Raw genomic sequence first — 21,824 nt, 5'->3', positions numbered from 1 at the left:
AACGTTGGGACATCCTGTATATAGGGCCAAGTATATATGCGTATTTATATACTTATGTAACTTCGACATTGAACCCGTATTCACCCCTATAAGGTTTATCAAAGATACGCCGCAGCCTATCAGTTTCGCACGACACTTTACAATCGGGGTGTTGCCAAGTTGTAAGCTATGGCAAATAATGGCAGATTGACCCTACCCTAAGCATCGTGTCATTTCCAATACACTCCCGAGGCAGTCCAATCATCATCCGAAACTCGTCCTGGGAAGACGAGGCCGATGCACCAGGTCTGGAGTGTCGGCCTACATTTTTATAAACCGCGAGCCGTGTGACAGCGGCTGGTTCCTGCCAGGATCAATCAAGCGTTCTGTAGCTATTTGCAGATCGAGAGGCCTATCGCTCGAGATAATACGTTTGTAAAACAGATTCAACCGGACGACAACAACCGCACATCTTCCGGGAATCTCTACACTCCACAAAATCCTGATTTTAATGTCAAAATCCAGAATTGAAGGCGGGCATCTAAATACTCTCCGCTGGCCTATATTGTCGTGCTAATCTACATGTACACGTGCTCGTCTGTGTTGGCTAAAATTCTCAAAGACCTTGTTTTCAAGAGTGTCGAGTCCCAACTGCTGGTTCTTTTTGTGACCGTTCTGTCACGCTCTTCGACGTAACGTGAACAGACAACCATGACAACGAGGGACCTTCAGTCGGAAACACCCGTATAATGAATGATACGGTAAATTACATACTACGTATCGTGGTGGTCGTATCAATAAAACTAAGCATGAACAAAATCATGATTGGGTGCGGGAAATTGACTAAGACAATAATACATGTACGCACCGCAGCTGATTCTGGAAGATAAGTGCCCGATTCTAATCATCTATCAATCAATCATGTATATATTCGTCAAATAAGGTCCCATTACTGCAAAGTTACCACTCTATTGATGCAACGGCTCCGTGAGGTTCCCACTTCCAGGCAGAAAATTCCAAGATGGCCGCGAATCTGTGTTTCTTTATCCTTGTAGCTTTGATGTCGCTACTCGCCTGTGAGGCAAACGAATGGAAGGTGTCGGAAAATAATGGTACGTAGCAATTTGATTGTCGTGCAAATTTGATATATGTTTGATCTCGCATTTGTGGCTGGTTTCGCATTCCGTACAAACGACGAAGTACAATGGTCTTGTGTCGTCAAGTCCAATGTGCCAAGCAATTTACGCGACAATCATAAACAAACCCATATACGCAGTTGGTAAATTTTCAAAACAAAGCGTTGATAAAATCTATTTAAATACATGTACTTCGTAGCTTTTCGTATACAAGGCGAGCGAAACCACAGGGATTAGAGACAAAAAGTGCGTGAAATCGATTGATCTTTTGCCAGAAGCACTAACCACATGTATCTGTCTCAAATCCCTGTGAGCGAAACCTGCCTTTCTACCGGATAAAAATGGAAAAACACCGAGACAGGCATCCCTGGGAACATCCATGCCGTTACACCGGACTGGATGACTGTATTCAACGAAATTTCTTTCTTCTTGTATCCACAGCAATTTTGGTTAAATGCCCCTATTCGGATAGACCCGCCTGCACCAAGCTTTACTGTTCAGTAAAATCTCAATTCGGAATTCTTATGTTGTGAGTATGAATCCAGTTTTCGGGGCAGAACAGAACAGATTTCCAAATCGAAATCGGCTCAGATCGTTTTAGTAGTACTAGGGCAAAGCATTCAAAACATGTACCAGTTATATTATAGTCGCAGAACTTAGAAGTTTCTCACGGTTGCAACGAAGAACTTACCACACTTACAGAAGAAACCTCCAACCAGAATAAATGCTGCTAGTCACTTGCCAATTATCGGCCGGGTTCCTTTATCAATAGGTCCCTTCTCCTGCGCCAGGAGTCATAAACACGGTCAAGAGCAACCTCAAAGTTGTAAAGGAGCATAAGGTATGTCGAACTCGCGGGGTCGAGAATGTGAAATAGATGTATCATAACTCCCTGGGCAGCCCATTGCGTCATCCGCATTTGATCTCCTTATGGGCGAGGAACGAGGCCGGTCCACTGCGTTCGTAGTGTAAATGACAGAGCATGTGGGCCCTATTTCTTCGAGCAGCAAGTCTATAGAAGACATTCGGAGATGTAGGAAAATCTGTCCCCGGCTCGATACTCTATTTCTATAGCGAACACATTCTCTTTTTCAGGTGTCCACAATATCAGCCCGATATATGCAAAGAACGTCAACTGGTGAATGATGGCTGTGTGGTCACTGGCGTACAGAAGATGAACGGAGAGTACCCAAATTGCTGTCCCATATTCAAAAAGGTACAGCAACAATTGCAATGAAATTCTAGTCACTTAGTCCTTTTTGTAATGTTGCCCAGTCACAAGTCAATGTACTATATAATTTCAACGCGGATTTGAAATCAGCGAAACACATGGCGCTATATTTCTGGAAGAACTCCGGTCATGTTTTGGTAAAATGGGTGTATTGTATTTCTCACTTCACTTCTTACAACCTACCATTTCAGGTATGCAAAGGAGACAAGTATTTCTCCGAAGCAGAGTTCAAAGAAGTAGAACTACGGACGCGAAATGACAACACGAAATGCTGATGTGAAACATTTTTACTGTATAATGACATTTTTAAATACATATTGTGTCGAAAGAAAGACGATTTCTTGCCACTAGTTTTAACAAACCTATTTCCTCACTGGTAAAGTTTTTAAATACTTTTACCAAAGACGAAGTAGGTCCGTAGGTTTCTCCTTCTGCATCATACACGGTATCGTCACAGTGTGCGCCCTCTCTCTGGTCACGTTTATCCGGGCCAAAATATCAATATGGAGATGCCAAAAGCCGGAAGAGCTCAGCTTCGTCGGCAGGAATCGGTGCCACTGCGGTCAGCACATCAAACGCCACCCTATGAAGGAAATTCTCCCCATAGCTTAGATGGCTGGATCTCTTGCGAGCATGAAACAGCGAGTGCCACAATAAGTGCATCCCGAGATACAGGTTTTTGATATGGAGAGGCGGAGTATCACTGGTCATGTCAGAAAGCATTAAGCATTGCAATAGTTTAGCACCGTTTCAGGAAATGGGCCCAGTAATCTCTGGGGCAAAAGTTCAAGAGAGAAATAAGAATTCTCCCTCATGGAGAATGGAGAGAAATATTGGCGAATTGGCACCACAAAGCTCTGGGGCTAGCTCTGGGGCACTGTGGTGGAACGCTCTAGGACATCCGGACTTCGCTACTGAAATCGTTCCGACTGTCTGGCGTGCATCTCAAAAATTCCAAGCGCAGAAGAAGAAATCTACGGCCGACACAGAAACAAAACAGAAAATGCTACAGGTGTGAAATGAAAGTTTCCTATTGCCAGTACTACATAAACATAAATAATAACAAAGATTCTTAAGAAAACAATGCAAAGATTCATAGCAAAACAATGATGGCACCAATACATGAACAAACAGTTGTGTATACTATTAAGTACCAATATGAGACAGGACGAAATACTTCAACCTTCAAGTACCAACTTATGATAACATCATTCTTGCATTATGGCCCACCCCGACTGCTGCTAGTCACAGTTGAGCTGATGACTAAGTACCAATTTGAAATGTTTAAAAAGTACCAGGAGGAAACACTTCAACCTTAAATTACCAACTTATGACAACAGGGGCATTTTCAGTCAAGTGGTATTCGCTCCTCCTGCTTCACCATCATCATTCTGGGATTATGGCCCATCCCGACTGCTGCTAGTCACAGTTGAGCTGATGACTAAGTACCAATTTGAAATGTTTAAAAAGTACCAGGAGGAAACACTTCAACCTTAAATTACCAACTCATGACAACAGGGGCATTTTCAGTCAAGTGATATTCCCTCCTCCTGCTTCACCATCATCATTCTGGGATTATGGCCCACCCCGACTGCTGTTAGTCACAGTTGAGCTGATGACTAAGTACCAATATGAACTGTTTAAAAAATACCAGGAGGAAATACTTCAACCTTAAAGTACCAACTTATGACAACAGGGGCATTTTCAGTCAAGTGATATTCGCTCTTCCTGCTTCACCATCATCATTCTGGGATTATGGCCCATCCCGACTGCTGCTAGTCACAGTTGAGCTGATGACTAAGTACCAATATAAACTGTTTAAAAAGTACCGGGAGGAAATACTTCAACCTTAAAGTACCAACTTATGACAACAGGGGCATTTTCAGTCAAGTGATATTCCCTCCTCCTGCTTCACCATCATCATTCTGGGATTATGGCCCACTCCAACTGCTGCTAGTCACAGTTGAGCTGATGACTAAGTACCAATATGAACTGTTTAAAAAGTACCAGGAGGAAATACTTTAACCTTAAAGTACCAACTTATGACAACAGGGGCATTTTCAGTCAAGTGATATTCGCTCTTCCTGCTTCACCATCATCATTCTGGGATTACGGACCACCCTGACTGCTATCAATCTCGGATTATGGCCCATCCTGACTGCTGCTAGTCACAGTTAAGCTGATGACTAAGTACCAATATAAACTGTTTTAAAAAGTACCAGGAAGAAATACTTCAACCTTAAAGTACCAACTTATGACAACAGGGGCATTTTCAGTCAAGTGATATTCGCTCCTCCTGCTTCACCATCATCATTCTGGGATTATGGCCCACCCCGACTGCTGCTAGTCACAGTTGAGCTGATGACCAAGTACCAATATGAACTGTTTAAAAAGTACCGGGAGGAAATACTTCAACCTTAAAGTACCAACTTATGACAACAGGGGCATTTTCAGTCAAGTGGTATTCACTCCTCCTGCTTCACCATCATCATTCTGGGATTATGGCCCACCCCGACTGCTGCTAGTCACAGTTGAGCTGATGACTAAGTACCAATATAAACTGTTTAAAAAGTACCGGGAGGAAATACTTCAACCTTAAAGTACCAACTTATGACAACAAGGGCATTTTCAGTCAAGTGATATTCGCTCCTCCTGCTTCACCATCATCATTCTGGGATTATGGCCCACCCCGACTGCTGCTATTCATAGTTGAGCTGATTTTTAGTACTTCGTGTACAGTAGAGCCTCACTTAGCGGACACCTCTCTATTAAGGACAACCTCTCTATATTGAGGACACTAGTTTTGGTCCCAAATTGGGTGTTTACATTCAATTTGACCTCCCTAATCAGGACAGCTCTCTATTAAGGACAGCACTTGTCAGTCCCGAGGGTGTCCTTAATAGAAAGGTTCCACTGTAATTGATATCATATTTGGGACCTGGTTTGCTGCCAAATTTGAATACTGCATATTTTTTCAATATCTGTATTCATCAGAGGCTCCACCTTCTGAATGGTAACTTTTCCTTGGATTAAGAAACAAACAGGTATACATACTGTAGAAAAACAGCAATATACTTGAGTCAGATTATCGACAATTTTGAAAATTAATGCGAGGCCTTTAAATTGAATCCTCTTACTTCTGTAACAAGGTCTAGACTACTAATGCTTCGACCCCAAGGCTAAGCCCTGGCTAGTTTCTATGTCTATTTGATTTTGATTTTGTGTGAATTAAAATTAAGCTTACCTAAAACTATAAACACTATAGTTGTACTTCCACCTATCAAATCCCCGTGTCTTTTGCGCTTACACCTATGAATTGCCGTGTCTAAATAGACCCGTGTGTCAAATCCCCATGTCTATTAGCCCCATCGAGCTCGCTGGGGCTAATCGGGGGCTAATTTAGACCCGTGTTCAACACAGGTTTTTTGATAGGTGGAATCTGAATAGACACGGCAATTGCAAGTTCTAAGATCCGGCGACAGATGGCGCGGTGTAGTTGCCTCGGTATTGCGCATGCGAAATTTCCCTCCAACGGGAAAGAAACACAGGAGAGCTCCCTACCTACAGCGCACCTGTCGCCGGGGCTATTAACCATTATCTAACACCACTGATAGGTGTAAGTGCGCCCCGGGTTTTTTGACACACGGCGAAGACACGGGTCTTGAAAAAACACGGGGTTTTATGATAGGTGGAACTACGACTCATATTGACTTTATCAATAAATAGGCTACTGCTGTGCATAAAAGACGTCCGACCACTTTGAGATGAAATATCCAATCTGAGAAGATGTTGTTATAAGGCAAATCTGCCTCCAGCCTCAACACATTCATTTATTCAGCTGACCCTCAGTCCAGCAATGCATAAAACCCTCAGTAAAAAGTGTACATCACCAACAAAATATGTGATAATTGGGTTTTGTGATGATTTTTGTGCGATTTCAAAGATTTCTTGATGTAAAATGCTGTGAAAGTGTAGTTCAGTAACAGAATATGTAAAATGTAAAATGTAAAATGTTGGCTTCGTGATAAATTTTGCCCAATTTTCTAAGATTTCTAGATAAAACACAGTGAAAATGTGTAGATATTCATAACAGAATATGGAATGATTGTTGGGTTCTGTTTTTTTTTAAGACTTCTCCTTCAGTAAAATCATAAAATGTCCCGAACAGTGTAAACACCCTTGGTTAAATTTCACAATTATTTTATTTTCTACGTATGTTTCATTTAGGTAGGTGTTGTCGAGTCTTATTCCGTTTTTTTCTTGCCATCAAACTGCCCTCCATTATTAATCTCCTTGGAATCATCCTTGACGAAAGTCTGACCATATTCATTCACCCGGGTCTTGTCAACAGGATACAACCTGGAAATCACAGAATAAAAACATTAAATGATTATTCAGGATAAAGAAGTTTGACCTGATAAAATTTCAGTTGATAAAATTGAAATGCAAATCAATTGACATATTGTGAAATCAATAAGTTGCCAATTGGTGTAATTCTAAAAGAATTTGATATCGAATTTCCTAGGAACAAATTCATCCTTTTTTATCCTAGGCCTTCTTGCCAAGGGCCAGGGTCTTGGAATTCTGATACTAACTAATATTATTCTATGTATTCGTCATGTTCCATTCCCCCTCATATCTGTTTGTGTATTTTTGGCCTATGAAACGTTGTCAATTGGTGTAATAAAGCCTTTTCTTGGTTGCTTGTCAGTACCAACAGTCACAGAATAATCTAAACTCTGCAGACGAGAGCAGTTGAGACAGCTCACTGTAAAAGAGGTTATAATAAAAAAGTCTCTAGTGGACTATTACCTACCATCTTTGATATAGATAGATAACAAACACCAAATCGTCACGGAAACAAGCTACACGGTGAGCAGTTGGCATGGTGATAATGAACGCAAACACATCATCAATGAAAGTGTTGAATGCCTGGAATAAGAATAAAAAGGTTTTACAACAAAAGGTGTTTTTTTATTCACAATTTTAATGATGCTGATAAAGACGCCCCAAAGTGAACAAAAATCTTGTACGGTATTTTGTCAAGTTGGGATCAGACTGAACAGAATAGTCAAAAATCTTGTACGGTATCTTGCCAAGTTGGGATCAGACTGAACAGAATAGTCAAAAGTCTTGTACGGTATCTTGTCAGAATTGGGATCAGACTGAACAGAATAGTCAAAAATCTTGTACGGTATCTTGTCAGAGTTGGGATCAGACTAAACAGAATAGTCAAAAATCTTGTACGGTATCTTGTCAAGTTGGGATCAGACCGAACAGAATAGTCAAAAATCTTATACGGTATCTTGTCAAGTTGGGATCAGACTGAACAGAATAGTCAAAAATCTTGTACAGTATCTTGTCAAGTTGGGATCAGACTGAACAGAATAGTCAAAAATCTTATACGGTATCTTGTCAAGTTGGGATCAGACTGAACAGAATAGTCAAAAATCTTGTACGGTATCTTGTCAAGTTGGGATCAGACTGAACAGAATAGTCAAAAATCTTGTACGGTATCTTGTCAAGTTGGGATCAGACCGAACAGAATAGTCAAAAATCTTATACGGTATCTTGTCAAGTTGGGATCAGACTGAACAGAATAGTCAAAAATCTTGTACGGTATCTTGTCAAGTTGGGATCAGACTGAACAGAATAGTCAAAAATCTTGTACGGTATCTTGCCAAGTTGGGATCAGACTGAACAGAATAGTCAAAAGTCTTGTACGGTATCTTGTCAGAATTGGGATCAGACTGAACAGAATAGTCAAAAATCTTGTACGGTATCTTGTCAGAGTTGGGATCAGACTAAACAGAATAGTCAAAAATCTTGTACAGTATCTTGTCAAGTTGGGATCAGACTGAACAGAATAGTCAAAAATCTTGTACGGTATCTTGCCAAGTTGGGATCAGACTGAACAGAATAGTCAAAAGTCTTGTACGGTATCTTGTCAGAATTGGGATCAGACTGAACAGAATAGTCAAAAATCTTGTACGGTATCTTGTCAGAGTTGGGATCAGACTAAACAGAATAGTCAAAAATCTTGTACGGTATCTTGTCAAGTTGGGATCAGACCGAACAGAATAGTCAAAAATCTTATACGGTATCTTGTCAAGTTGGGATCAGACTGAACAGAATAGTCAAAAATCTTGTACAGTATCTTGTCAAGTTGGGATCAGACTGAACAGAATAGTCAAAAATCTTATACGGTATCTTGTCAAGTTGGGATCAGACTGAACAGAATAGTCAAAAATCTTGTACGGTATCTTGTCAAGTTGGGATCAGACTGAACAGAATAGTCAAAAATCTTGTACGGTATCTTGTCAAGTTGGGATCAGACCGAACAGAATAGTCAAAAATCTTATACGGTATCTTGTCAAGTTGGGATCAGACTGAACAGAATAGTCAAAAATCTTGTACGGTATCTTGTCAAGTTGGGATCAGACTGAACAGAATAGTCAAAAATTTTGTACGGTATCTTGTCAGAGTTGGGATCAGACTGAACAGAATAGTCAAAAATCTTGTACGGTATCTTGTCAAGTTGGGACCAGACTGAACAGAATAGTCAAAAATCATGTACGGTATCTTGTCAAGTTGGGATCAGACTGAACAGAATAGTCAAAAGTCTTGTACGGTATCTTGTCAAGTTGGGATCAGACTGAACAGAATAGTCAAAAATCATGTACGGTATCTTGTCAAGTTGGGATCAGACTGAACAGAATAGTCAAAAATCTTGTACGGTATCTTGTCAAGTTGGGATCAGACTGAACAGAAAAGTCAAAAATCTTTTACGGTATCTTGTCAAGTTAAACAGAATAGTCAAAAGTCTTGTAAAGTATCTTGTCAAGTTGGGATCAGACTGAACAGAATGGTCTCAGAATAGACTCCTTTTCCCAACATTTAAGGACCCCTACCCACAAAAACTGGCCTTATTAAGTTTTTGAAATGCTAAGATGGCTAATACTGAGTATGACAAACATGGTATCCGGTACATAGAGTTAGACATGTCAAACTTTCAGATGGATTTTAAGAACGCTACACCTTCTCACCTTATACATAAATGCCCGCCATGGTAGATGTGCCACAGACTTCAACTGGAAAAAAAACAAATCATATGAAGATCTTACAGAAATGAATCTGCATAAATCAGTCTTTAGCCGATGATGGAGATAGAGTTGGCTCTCAAATCTGTTTATGGCATGGTTTTATGCACATTTTATCAATCATAAGAAGTGCATTGTGGTGGTGATGTACATACAAAGACGCTAAATCTTACCTTGTAGTTTAAAAACAGTTGTGGCAGCATGAATAAAAATCCAAAGGCGTACACACCTGAAAAGCAAAGGAAACTGGTGATAAACAAAATATAGCTACCAATTAGAAATCAGTTCCTTGAAATCTTCTAATCAGAAATCGGTATCAGGAAACCCTTCCCCCATAGAAATTCACCTTGGAGGATTTCTTCCCAGGAAAACATAACGGGTCAAGATTCATTCTCGATTCTGGTGCTGATCGCACAACGATTGACTCACCACGTGCCAAAAACCAAATTCGAATGTACCCAGAGTAAATTTTTAACTTCTGTGATGTTCTTCCACCACCCTGGATGACATTACCCTTCATGACTTACCATTCACAAGACTATGTATACACCAAGAATACCAGCTGCAAAATAAAGGGGAGGCTTACGATTTGATGCTAGAAATACCATACCAGGCCCACGGGCAAATATGACATCAACCGGTAGGTTACACAACAGGTTTGGAATTATCAGTTGTAATGTGACAAATGGAACACAACAAAGACAGATGTTTTTCTCTAATATTCTTTTTCATTTGTGTCAATAGGTGTCTGTTATGTAGGTCTGTGGGGGTTATAAAAATTGGGGGAATATGTTGGTCTGCAGGTCTGTTATCCAAGGTTTTAAAGTGATACTATGATGTGATTTACAACTTTGCGGAAATACATCCGTTTTTGATCACAAATGTAAAGGTCAAATTTTCCATTTTTGATTAGATTTATCATAAAATCGCTGTAAAGCACCGCGACTGCGAAAATGTTCAGGTTGTGATGTCATCAACGAAAACGGCATCGAAGCGAGCCGTCCGGGCGGGATTAAACCATCAATTTCTAGAAAATGTGCATTTCGATTCGAAAACCTTACCGATTTATGAGAAAGTGACGTAGTCATTTGTTAAAAACAGCTAAAACATTTATATGGTGAAATTTGACACGAGTTACCCTTTAAATTGGTGCGGCATAATTCCTGAATGAAGTGTTTCTGTTAGTTACTTACCTTTTAAAAGGCGTGTACATCATAGAATAAATGGCACCTCCGATGCATAATGGAAAGAGTACATAGGATAGATATTTCATGGCCTGAGAGTCAAAAGCTTCTGTCTCCTTTTCTTTGTCAGAGGTGAGGCCAAACTACAAAACAAAAGATTTAAAGTGATACTATGATGTGAGTTACAACTTCGCGGAAATACGTCCATTTTTAATTGTTGATCACAAATGTAAAGCTCAAATTTTCCATTTTTGATTAGATTTATTATAAAATCACTGAATGTAAACCACCGCGACTGCGAAAATGTTCATGTTGTGACGTCATCAACGAAAACGGCATCGAAGCGAGCCATCCGGGCGGGATTAAACCATCAATTTCTAGAAAATGTGCATTTCGATTCGAAAACCTTACCGATTTATGAGAAAGTGACGTAGTCATTTGTCAAAAAACAGCTAAAACATTATATGGTGAAATTTGACACGAGTTACCCTTTAAAAACTTGCTTTTATTTATTTCAGGAAGTTTACTGGGTCAGTCAAATTTGGATATTATGGTGAATGACTAGTCCCAGGCCCTGGCTGCCCTTGAGTAATTGTTTGTTTGATGAAACCTACCAAGTTCCCATTGAAAACATCCCTGATCTAAATAGGAGATAAAGGAATGAACGGAGTCGAAAAGAGGAACAATTGCAAGAATTTCATCCAAATAATTTTTCTTCATTTTGAGGGGCATTTGGAGAAATCTGGTATTTTAAGATTATGTTACCAACCTCAAATGATGGTTTGAGTCCACTCCACAGAATTTTTAACTTGAATGCCTTTTTCACCTTCCAAACCTGCAAGCAAAACACAATTTTAGAAAAAAGGTCTGGGGCACATACTTGACAACACACATGTAGGCATAGAGAGCATCTAAAACGAGTGTCAATTTTAAATTAAAGTCCCAAATTTTCACATATTCCATGAACAACATTGATTTGCGAAAACAAAGTTATAAAATTTATATTTCAACTTGAATTAAAAAACCGAACGAAAATACATAATCTGGAAAAAATTAAAAATCGGGGATTTTTGTCTTCAGAAATAAATCTGAGTGGCACGAACGTTTTTTCAAAAAGAGCAGCAGTCCCTACCTCAATAAGTGTCCCGATACCCGCAGGAATGAGAACAAGCAGACTTGTATCTTCATCCATCAGGTAGAAAAAGATGACAATAGTGCTTACACATCTCCACACAACTGGAATTAAGGAAAGAAATATTACGCTGCTCACAACGGATCACCTTTTCGTTTATTTACATCGACTTAAACAAAGGACAACGACCGAAACAAAACTACGTGGGGACTTGAAAGTATCATGGGAGAGTTCAGGGGCACGCGCGTCGGTGGAGCAACACAACAGCCCAACAATAGGGACCAATGGACATTGTTGTAAACTACAGTGACGATATCCAGTTTTACTTCTACTATTCTGATTTTATTGTCTGGTCCGTGTGTATCATCGGTTGATCCTGTACTTCTCAACATATTGTGCCATTTGGACAGCCCACCTGCTTGACTACAACAGAATGTTTCAACAACAGAGTCGCAACAAAGTCTATAACGTCACAACGTCATTGAGAAACCACCCCTGAGTCATGATGTCATTCAAACTGTGAACTTCGAACAAGACAGATGCAAGTCAACCCCAGCCACCCTGATGAAGCCTAGAGGGGCAGAAACACGCGTCGGTGGAGCAACACAACAGCCCAACAATAGGGACCAATGGACATTGTTGTAAACTACAGTGACGGTATCCAGTTTTACTTCTACTATTCAGAGTTCAGGGGCACTGCCTGGGAGAACGTCCAACAGAAGATAGTCTGCAGTGCGACTTCTTGACTACATGTACTCTGATTTATTATCACAGAAATGTAAAAGAACATGAGGTTAATACAAGCGTGCAATGATTGGCTGATACTACATACGGAGGTGATCTAAATATGGCCCGGAGGTGGGGCTTATGCATGCTTATGATACCTGTCGGTTGCGACAAATACAGTCTGCACTTTGAACATTGTATACTTTTTCTCATGAGCGTGTTTCCGCATCGCTTACGATTACGATTTGTGTTTGAAGTCATCGATTTTTGGTGCTACGCAATCCCCAGCGAAATCGTCCATGGTACTTTCGTCTCGTTCTTACGAGGATTCCGGCTGATCTTCGTAAGTCGAAAAACGATTACATGGATAAGCGAAAAGCCTATTTTCCACGCTACATATCAAATTCAAGGTGAAATATTCATTGAAGAATACTTCAGAACATATCTGTCAAATATAGGAACTGCATTTAATTTGATCAACGGCGATTTTGATCATGTTTTAGTGCCGAGAAAAGTGCACCCAGAGCATGAGAGCAGAGTATAGGGCCTATACTACAGTACACCAAGTCGTTGGTGTGAATGCGGAAACTAAATTTCTGGTTCATGCCAGTTTTGAGAGTATTATGATTACGACTTTAAAATCGTAATCGTCATCGTAATCGTAAGCGATGCGGAAACTCCTTATGATCTACATGCATACATACACTGAGGGAGTCGGACTGCTAAAGCGTAGGCCTACAAACAGAGGAAAGGGTCCCGAAAATCGGAAAAGTGTGGGTACCTACTTAAAGTATGGCCCCTAACCGTACCTACACAGGAGCAGTCTCTGGTCTGGCGTACATATGCATGCAAGGGCCAGTGAGAACTGAAAAATCAGACAAATGTAAATACATACTGAAATGACTTGCCCTAAAAGCATTTATACTTACCCATCCGAGAAGACAGTCCAACCATAGTCTCTCTTTCCTTCCAGAACTGAATGTCATTTTTAAAGGCAAGGAAATCAAACAGGAGCTGAAAAGGAATAGAAAGATTAGAATTGTCTCATGTGAACATTGACCAAGATAAAACGTGGCATATGGTCAACAGGGAGAGATTGTTCACAATGAACACTGTGCTATAATGGATCTAATACATTGATCACAGAAGAATTGTGGCAGCAAATAAAAATTTTTGTCGGCCGCCAACTTCTAGAATTAAGATTTGAAATTTTCACTTGTTTTAGTACTGTTAATTGGGATGTGTTTGTGATGACGATTGCACATTTTTAGACGGATATGTACTTGATGCTGATTGCTTAATTATTTTCAGTTACTGAAAATGAGCAATCAGCATCAAGTATATATCCCACTAAAAATGAGCAATTGACATCATAAATCTATCTAAATTTACTATACTTAGATGTATAAAACTGCCTCATACTCGCAAAAAAATATCAAGTTGAGAGCTGAGCGCCAACTAGGACATCTAAATTTACTATACTTAGATGAAAAAAACTGCCTCATACTCGCAAAAAAATATCAAGTTGAGAGCTAAGCGCCAACTAGGACATCTAAATTTACTACACTTAGATGAATAAAACTGCCTCATACTGTGAAAAAATATCAAGTTGAGAGCTGAGCGCCAACTAGGACATCTAAATTTACTATACTTAGATGAATAAAACTGCCTCATACTGTGAAAAAATATCAAGTTGAGAGCTGAGCGCCAACTAGGACATCTAAATTTACTATACTTAGATGAATAAAACTGCCTCATACTCGCCAAAAAATATCAAGTTGAGAGCTGAGTGCCAACTAGGACATTATTCGCTATATAAAAACAATATTGGGAAATTTGATATGTATAGTAGGAGGAAACTGGAGGACCCAGAGGAAACCGACGCTCCTACTCACATGAAATGCAGCAATAGTGAAAGTCAACATCAGCAGTAAAAAGTTTGTGTCAGTAAAGATTCCCTTGACTTCATCTGTGTCTTTATCAGAAAAACCTGAAAGATCCATAATACATAATGAAATGGTCCAAGGACCACATGCTCATCTGTTGATCAAAATCGGTTTAATGACCTTGACCTAATTACACCTGATAAGTAGGTCACACTGACCTAGAATTTTGTGTGCACATGTACAGATCACCAACAGGTGTCATCATACGTTCCAGCAGTTCAGCTACACTTGAATTAGGCCAATGTTAGCAATACGCATACAGAACGAATCAATAATATCTGTCATTGATCGATCGAAGAGATTGAACCTACCAAGCTTTTTCAGCAGCGAAAATGACTCGGAGATCTGAACCCACAACTGGAGTCTACCCAATGATATCGGGGCATAACGAATCTGAAGAGGCACTTCTGGTTCAGTTTTCTTAACCTCCTAAAATAGAAATAAACAAATAGGAATTTAACAAAACACATACTTGTTGGCTAATAATTTACCTTATCTTTGAAAGTTTGGGAAGTAATTATGGTTCCTAAACGTTTTGTAATGGAACAACAGAATGAACTACAGAAAAAAGATTTTCATTCTTCTCACAGGACTGGTAAGCTGTTACATTTATGTAAAACCAGGGTGAAACTTACAACCAAATCCTTAATTCTTAGGCTGAGGTCGTCAATATACAGCATAGGTAGATAATCACCATCTGGTGATAACCTGAAATGTGATAAGATAACATCACCTTATAGTGAAGGAGTAACATGACTACTTCTGTTTTCTGATTTGGCCCCCTGGTGGCCAAGCGGTGAATTGGGTTGGAGCAAGATTGAAGGCAATGGCCCAGGTGTTTCAGCAACCAGCCATGGTGTTCTTCAAAAGTAACAACAGAGATGATGGACAATGAAGACTGTGCTATCAATGGAGGCCATGTGTTAATAAAAACGCTGTTGGCTAAGTCTTTGCATTTCTCAAAAAGGTATCATCACACCAAGTTACCACAAAATAATCCCAACAGTTAAGGAATGTGCTTTCCTAACAGAGCTCGGACTCTGCACTATTGTATGAAGCAGAACATCACTAGAGGTGTCAGAGCTAAAAATCGTGAAATGAATGAGTTACAACAAATGGTACTTACTTTAGGAACTTGTAGATGGGGCCAGGAATACCATATCTTTCGATGGGAATGTTGTCAGTCATGACACTTATCAGCAGTTTACTCCTCCAGTGAGTCACAGGTCTCGCTTTGGTCTTATCACCTGTTTCCTGAGGCTGAAAGTGAAATTGATTTTAAAGATACAACTTGGGTGTGAGATATATTGGTTATTCACAAAACTGGCTTCCAGCAAAACATACTCAATAATGCTAAGAATCGATAAAGTTATTAATTTAATAGAAAGTTGTAATTTTTGAGAATACTCACCCTTTTCTGAGAAGATTTATCACCAATGAGATTGAATGTGTCAGCCTTCCTAATCATATACGTAGTAAGCTGGCTGATTGCATAGGATGACCTTCGTCCAGAAAGAGAGCTTTCTCCATGCGGGCTGATGAAGACATGGGCGTACAGTGTCCCATTATTCCTGGTCTTCCTTGGAAGGGTGACATTCAGGGACCTGGAATTGGGGTTAAGATATTCTATTACCACCAGAAACAACAGGCTTTGACTAACAAGAATGGATGAAATGACAAGCAGTCACCTGTTGCCAGGAACAAGAAGATAACTCGAGCTACTTACACCTGAAAGGTATTATATGTATTATCAAAATGAAATGGCCAGGGCCATTGTGCTCACCTCATGTGGAGGAAAGATGGATAAAGAGCATGGTATTGTGTCATGTAGTGTTAGGTTTGATGTAGGTCCAAGCAATTACAATTTCCCCAAAATGGCCAATTTACAGTACATTCGACCTCTGTGACCTTGAAAAGTAGGTCAAATCAAAGAAGACCCGGGTGACACATTGAATGGTTGTTAGAATTAGATGTACCTATGATATAAAATTGGTGCCAATCGGGCAAGTCATTACTAGGAATAATGGCATTTTGAAGAATTTAGGATTTGGCCCCCTCCCTGGAGGCCAAACGGCAAATCAGATCGCACCAAACTTCGGTACCTGAGATCACCTGACCAAGGGGTACATGTGTACTTAATTTGTGATCAATAGTCATTGCAGTTAAGAAACGTGCCATAGTTACGGCCTGACGGCGAATTTACGCCATTTGACCTCTGTGACCTTGACAAGAAGGTCAAATTAAAAACCTGTGTGACATATACTGTATGGTGGTTAGATATACCCATGATATCAAATTGGTGGCAATCGGGCAAGAAGTTAAGGAATAATCACATTTTTAAGGTTTTTGGATTTTGCCCCCTGGTGGTCAAGTGGTGAATCATATTGGACCAAACTTCGGTCCCTGAGATCACCTGACTAAGGGGTAAATGTGTACCAAATTTGGTATCAATAGTCATTGCAGTTTAGAAACGTGCCATCGTTACATCCTAACGGCCAATTTACACCATTTGACCTCTGTGACCTTGAAAAGGAGGTCAAATCAAAAACCCGGAGGATATATGATGCACCTTTGCTAGAAGTACCTACCATATTTTTTTCAAAATTTCCCGACTACTATTAAGGGAGATATTCCATATTTTCACTTTTAACGTTTGGCCCCCTGGTGGCCAAACCATGAAACGAATCGGACCGAAACTTGGTCTCCAAGGTGTCATTACATAAGGGTACATGTGTACCAAGTTTCAACTCAATAGCTCTAACAGTTACGAAACGTGCCCTGCTAACGGACGACGGACGACGACGACGACGACGACGACGACGACGACGACGGACGCAACGGTATGGGATAAGCTCACCTCTGCTAAGAGGTGAGCTAAAAAGCAGAGGACGTTTGAGTGAAAACAAGCACTCCACATTACCTGAAAAGTACAATCTAACAGATGAATTTCCGCCCTTTGCAATAAATTAAAGCACGCAGCTAACAGAGTGCTGTTCAGATCCCTTGAGACTGAGCATGTTATCTGTCATAAGATATCTGAGCATGTGTTACAATCCCGACGCAAAATCTTTCAAAATGAAACATTTCCAGATGCAGTTTGTTACAATGTTATGAAAACTGGTAGTGATAGGATCTTGTCTGGTGACATCCCCCTTAAAGATAACCCAGGCACTTCTCCACCATGAAACAAATTGAGAACATGCACCCTCTCTGCAGTCAGGCCACAATGAACATTCACAGTGCTGATAGTATTTCGAGTGCCTGGACTCCCCATTTTTAAATGTACTTACACTTCAAACACATCATTCACATCTATGGATGCATTCTTCCATATCAAGTTCAAATCACTTTCACTTCTCACTTTCTCATGCTGCGACGTGTAAACCTTTATCTGAAATAGCAAAGGCCTCGAGTAAGTCAATCACATTCAATGAGAACCCCAGTCATAGTTTAACCATCCCGAGGAAATCAGGGATTAATGTTCTCTTCTCCGGCTCTGCATACAAACAGGATGCAGGGCCGGAGAAGCAAGCATTAACGTGAGCCCGATTCTTTTTTCATGAGTGGAAGAAAGATAAACAGACCAACTTTTAATGGTGCTGCAGCCAACTGAAGGAGATAACATAAAGTTAAGTTGACGCTAACATAATTGACAAAAATTCATTGGGCCCAACAGGGTTTCCGCCAGGATTAAATTTGAGGGGGGAGCAAAAAGAAAAAGAAAAAATTTTTTTTTCTAAAACTTTTTTTTTCTTAAAAAGGGTATATGACCCCTCCCGAGACGTTTTTTGGCCCTAAAACCGTTCCAATTGGCTCCCAAATGCTCTTATTTTACATATCAAATCATGAAAATTACTCATTTGACAGTAAAACAAACTTTAGTGCTCAAAATTAAGGGGGGGAAATCCCCCCTTGGAATATTTTAGGGGGGATGAATCCCCCACATCCCCCCCTGCCCAATTCCACCTACCTCAAGCTTTGGGTTCTGTCTCAAGTAAGAGTGGAGGCACTGTCGATCAGGTTGGCAGTGCTTTGGGTGGAAGACGTGGTACAATGAATAAATGGAGTGGCTGATGTAAGCCACGAAGAGAAACATCAAGACGTTTGTGAAGGTGAAGATCTTCATCGTTTCCCTCTTCTTGATCGCTGAAAATTTATAACAATTGATGTCTGTTACTATCGGTCTACACAACAGCACTGAAACCATTCCGTTCGAAGAAGTGTGGGGTCATGGGGGGGGGACCCGGGGGTAGTCGTGTTTGCGCTTTCAACTACTCTGCCTATTGTGGTCATAACAAGCAGGGTAGTCACATTTACACAACTTCTCCCTCGTCTACCATGATCAACTATTTGAACTAGTCTAAGGTGGTCCGGAGTTACACTCAACCGGCAACCGCTGGCCGCTCAATAATGTCATGTGGAGGGGTGAAACCACCATCTGCGGACTGACTTCCCCTCCTCCTCCTCCTTTTGGCTTGATTGCAGAATCCCTGACAAATGCTTCAAAGAGAGGTTTTGGTTAGGGTTAGCTAGGCCTATAGAACATTTTGGAAGTGATGGTCATTTTGTAAGGGATCCTGCAGTAGTGCCCTCTTTTTTGAACATACAGTCATTGACGTGCTACCCAGTGCGTAGGTCAGTCGAGTGTGGGTCGTGTGTAATTTACGTGAAACATAGGGAGCAATCCTACTAACTAGCCCACCCTTCCCTGGCCGGCTTGAACTGTGGCCTAACATTCGATATACATGTATATGGGATCAAATTAAAAGTGAAAACTTATTTCGTTCGTCTTCGACATACTTTCTGAAATGGTACTTTCTAATAATCCACTCTAAACCTATCTGTGGAGACTGATTAGTGCCCCAAAGAACCAATAAAACGAACAAAATGTTAAAAACTGATCAATGTTTCATCCGAAATTTCGTGACTGGTGAATAGAGTACCATGGGGTTGGTTCAGGTCTCGTTAGGGAGTTTTTCCCAAATGTACGCGACGATGACGTGCCCCATTAACAGGACGTAACATCTATTTTAAAATGCGTTTCCAAAGTGATTGCATGAGGACAACCCATTTGTGTCGTATGTCACTTGAAACGCCCGATTCCCCTGATTCTGCAGGATGTTAAACCGGGCATTTTATTTCTTTAAATAAATCATAAGCGTCGCATTTGCTCCTAGCTCTGTTCACCATCCCAAATGGCAATATTGCCAATTGGGCCGGACAATCACGAAAAACCCCAAATATTATACATTTTTTCCTGAATAATTCTTACAGTGACCATTCCCCCACCAAAAAAAAAGAGGGTCAACCATTGAACTTTTGATATATGCTGAATTTTGCACAAATCAGCGATATGGCGCTGCAGGGTTGCACTATGTCTCGTTCGGATGTACTTCCTCTCGACATGGTGTATCGTCTCTGCTGGATGTGCCATGTCTCTACCGGATGTGCTCTTTCTCTTCTCGATGAGCCATCCCCAGACACAGTGCACCATGTTTCTGTACAAGGTGTGCATCTACAGGGTGCAACATGTCTCCTCCTGATGTACCTTCTCTCCCCGCAGGTTGTTCCATATCTCTTCCGGATACGCCAAGTCTCTACATGGTGTCATACCTCTTCTCGGCGTGTTCGGCCTGATTTGAATGTGACCTCTCTCCCTATGAGTATAGTCGCGATACGGTGATGTTGGTGATGCAGTCACATCGGCTCTCACATCGTGTTGGCAAGACGGCCGGCAGTGCAGCCAGGTCCCATTCGGCTTGTGGTTCTGACTGTCTCGCATCATCTCTTACCGTGTCGGCAAGACGGTGAGGCTGCAATGACCGATCGATTTAGTCTGGTTGTAGCTATCTCAATACGCTCACTGTGCCGGCAAGACGGCGAAGCTGCCAAGGCCGACTCAGTCTTGTTAAGACTTCCTCATTTCTCTCACCTTCTTTGAAAGACGGAGAAGCTATTCCTCCCTCGCTCCCCTGCCGTGGACCAGCAGTACTACATGAAACGTATACAAGACGTAACCATGGGAGCAATGCCGCAAGAAAGTGACGGGTATATAAACAACTTGATAGGTATAGTATAGTAAAGATAAACCGCATGATTAAACCAGGTTCATACTTGCTTTGACTTGATGAATGACGGATCCGCGGGAGCTGGTTCAGGGGTTCCAGCTGTAAATCGTCCCCCGCCCTAAAAACGGGCGATATTTTAAATTTTACGCAAATGCCTAGTTCCAATTTCTTAGCTTAGATGGCGGTACCTGACAGTTACGAAGACTTGTAAAGATATGACACATATGGATTTACCATGGCTCTATGTTGTTTACTGCTGAGGACTAGAACCATGTTCTTCAGAAATGACTTTTGCCAATGAGACAGTAGACCGGCCTGGCCCTTCCCTCTAATGGATGTTCCTTTTCGCTACTTGGTGCGCCTTGTCCCCAATTGTGTCAGGTTCTACGTGGTGCCCCATGTCTTCTGGATGTGCCCTCCCCCTTCAAGTTCATAGCGCACCATGGCAGTGTTGCTACATAGTGTACCAAGTCCATAACCCCTTACTACGCGTACTCTGTCTGAAATCTTTGCGAAATTTTGCTTGCTTTCAAAGTCCATTTTTAGGCTACTTGTACCGAATGACAACTTGTAATTTTGATGAATATCGAAAGTGTCAATAATAAACTTCACAAAAATTTCCTTCCAGCGGCCATGTTTTTTGTTGTTGACGTTTTGAGAGGTGTCAGAAAATTCTTGATATTTCTTTAACTATTAAAATTATCGATTGTTTGTTGACATATTCATAATCTTTGTATCACCCTTCACATAACAAACTTAATCTTTTATTTAAAAAAGTTTTTAAAATATCTTAATTTGCCTTTGAAGTCAGTCTGTTTTTTCTTATTTAGAATTCTGAGAATTACAGACTTTTATTTCTTCAAAATCAAGGTACTAAAATTTAAATTTTTTTCAAAATTTTCTTTCTGAGCATATGCGGAAACCGTTTCTGGTCTAATATCACTTTCGATTTTATGAAAATCTCCACTAACAAAAAGGTGAGAGCCAAAAAACGAAGTCTGTAAAATCTTTGGTCTGTAGAATAGACCCTGCCGCTCTGTGATATACACTCCGGAGCGGCCGTGGACCGGCCTCGTCCAGTCGCCCGGTAAGGTGATAAGGAGATCAAGTTAGTTGTTAGTATGACGCATGGACTGCTACGGGAGTCAACAGGGGCGTAGCTAGCGACGGGGGCCAGGCGGGGGCAAATTTCCTGGGGGAAAAGATGACCAGATAATATGGGGGGAGGGGGGAGGGGGGGCAATTGCAATGTAGCCTGATTGTTAGTTTAGAGCACTTCTTTGCAGACAATGTTCTGAGTAAACGATGGTCTCTGACGATCC

At 40.8% G+C, this 21,824-nt stretch overlaps 2 protein-coding genes across 2 annotated transcripts; one reads left to right on the top strand and one right to left on the bottom strand.

Moving 5' to 3' along the window:
* Nucleotides 1–966: 966 nt before the first annotated feature.
* LOC135495973 (uncharacterized) lies at nt 967–2,703 on the top strand. Its single transcript, XM_064785038.1, has 4 exons — nt 967–1,091; nt 1,557–1,644; nt 2,211–2,331; nt 2,538–2,703. The coding sequence occupies exons 1-4, from the start codon at nt 1,001–1,003 to the stop codon at nt 2,619–2,621; spliced, it is 384 nt and encodes a 127-aa protein (XP_064641108.1). The 5' UTR covers nt 967–1,000; the 3' UTR covers nt 2,622–2,703.
* A 3,048-nt stretch (nt 2,704–5,751) lies between these two features.
* On the bottom strand, nt 5,752–19,352 carry LOC135495972 (lipid scramblase CLPTM1L-like). Its single transcript, XM_064785037.1, has 17 exons — nt 19,235–19,352; nt 18,405–18,580; nt 17,725–17,825; nt 15,846–16,038; nt 15,561–15,694; nt 15,070–15,142; nt 14,746–14,863; nt 14,384–14,478; nt 13,418–13,502; nt 11,763–11,866; nt 11,400–11,465; nt 10,640–10,773; nt 9,974–10,008; nt 9,620–9,675; nt 9,393–9,437; nt 7,163–7,278; nt 5,752–6,705 (listed from the first exon to the last, which is right to left on the bottom strand). The coding sequence occupies exons 2-17, from the start codon at nt 18,558–18,560 to the stop codon at nt 6,591–6,593; spliced, it is 1,626 nt and encodes a 541-aa protein (XP_064641107.1). The 5' UTR covers nt 18,561–18,580; nt 19,235–19,352; the 3' UTR covers nt 5,752–6,590.
* Between the last annotated feature and the right edge of the window lie 2,472 nt (nt 19,353–21,824).

Source organism: Lineus longissimus, chromosome 11 (genome assembly GCF_910592395.1).
Source record: "Lineus longissimus chromosome 11, tnLinLong1.2, whole genome shotgun sequence".
Classification (NCBI taxonomy): Eukaryota; Metazoa; Nemertea; class Pilidiophora; order Heteronemertea; family Lineidae; genus Lineus; species Lineus longissimus.
The sequence above is the reverse complement of the archived record's forward strand: the minus strand, read 5'-3'. Positions and strand labels throughout refer to the sequence as shown.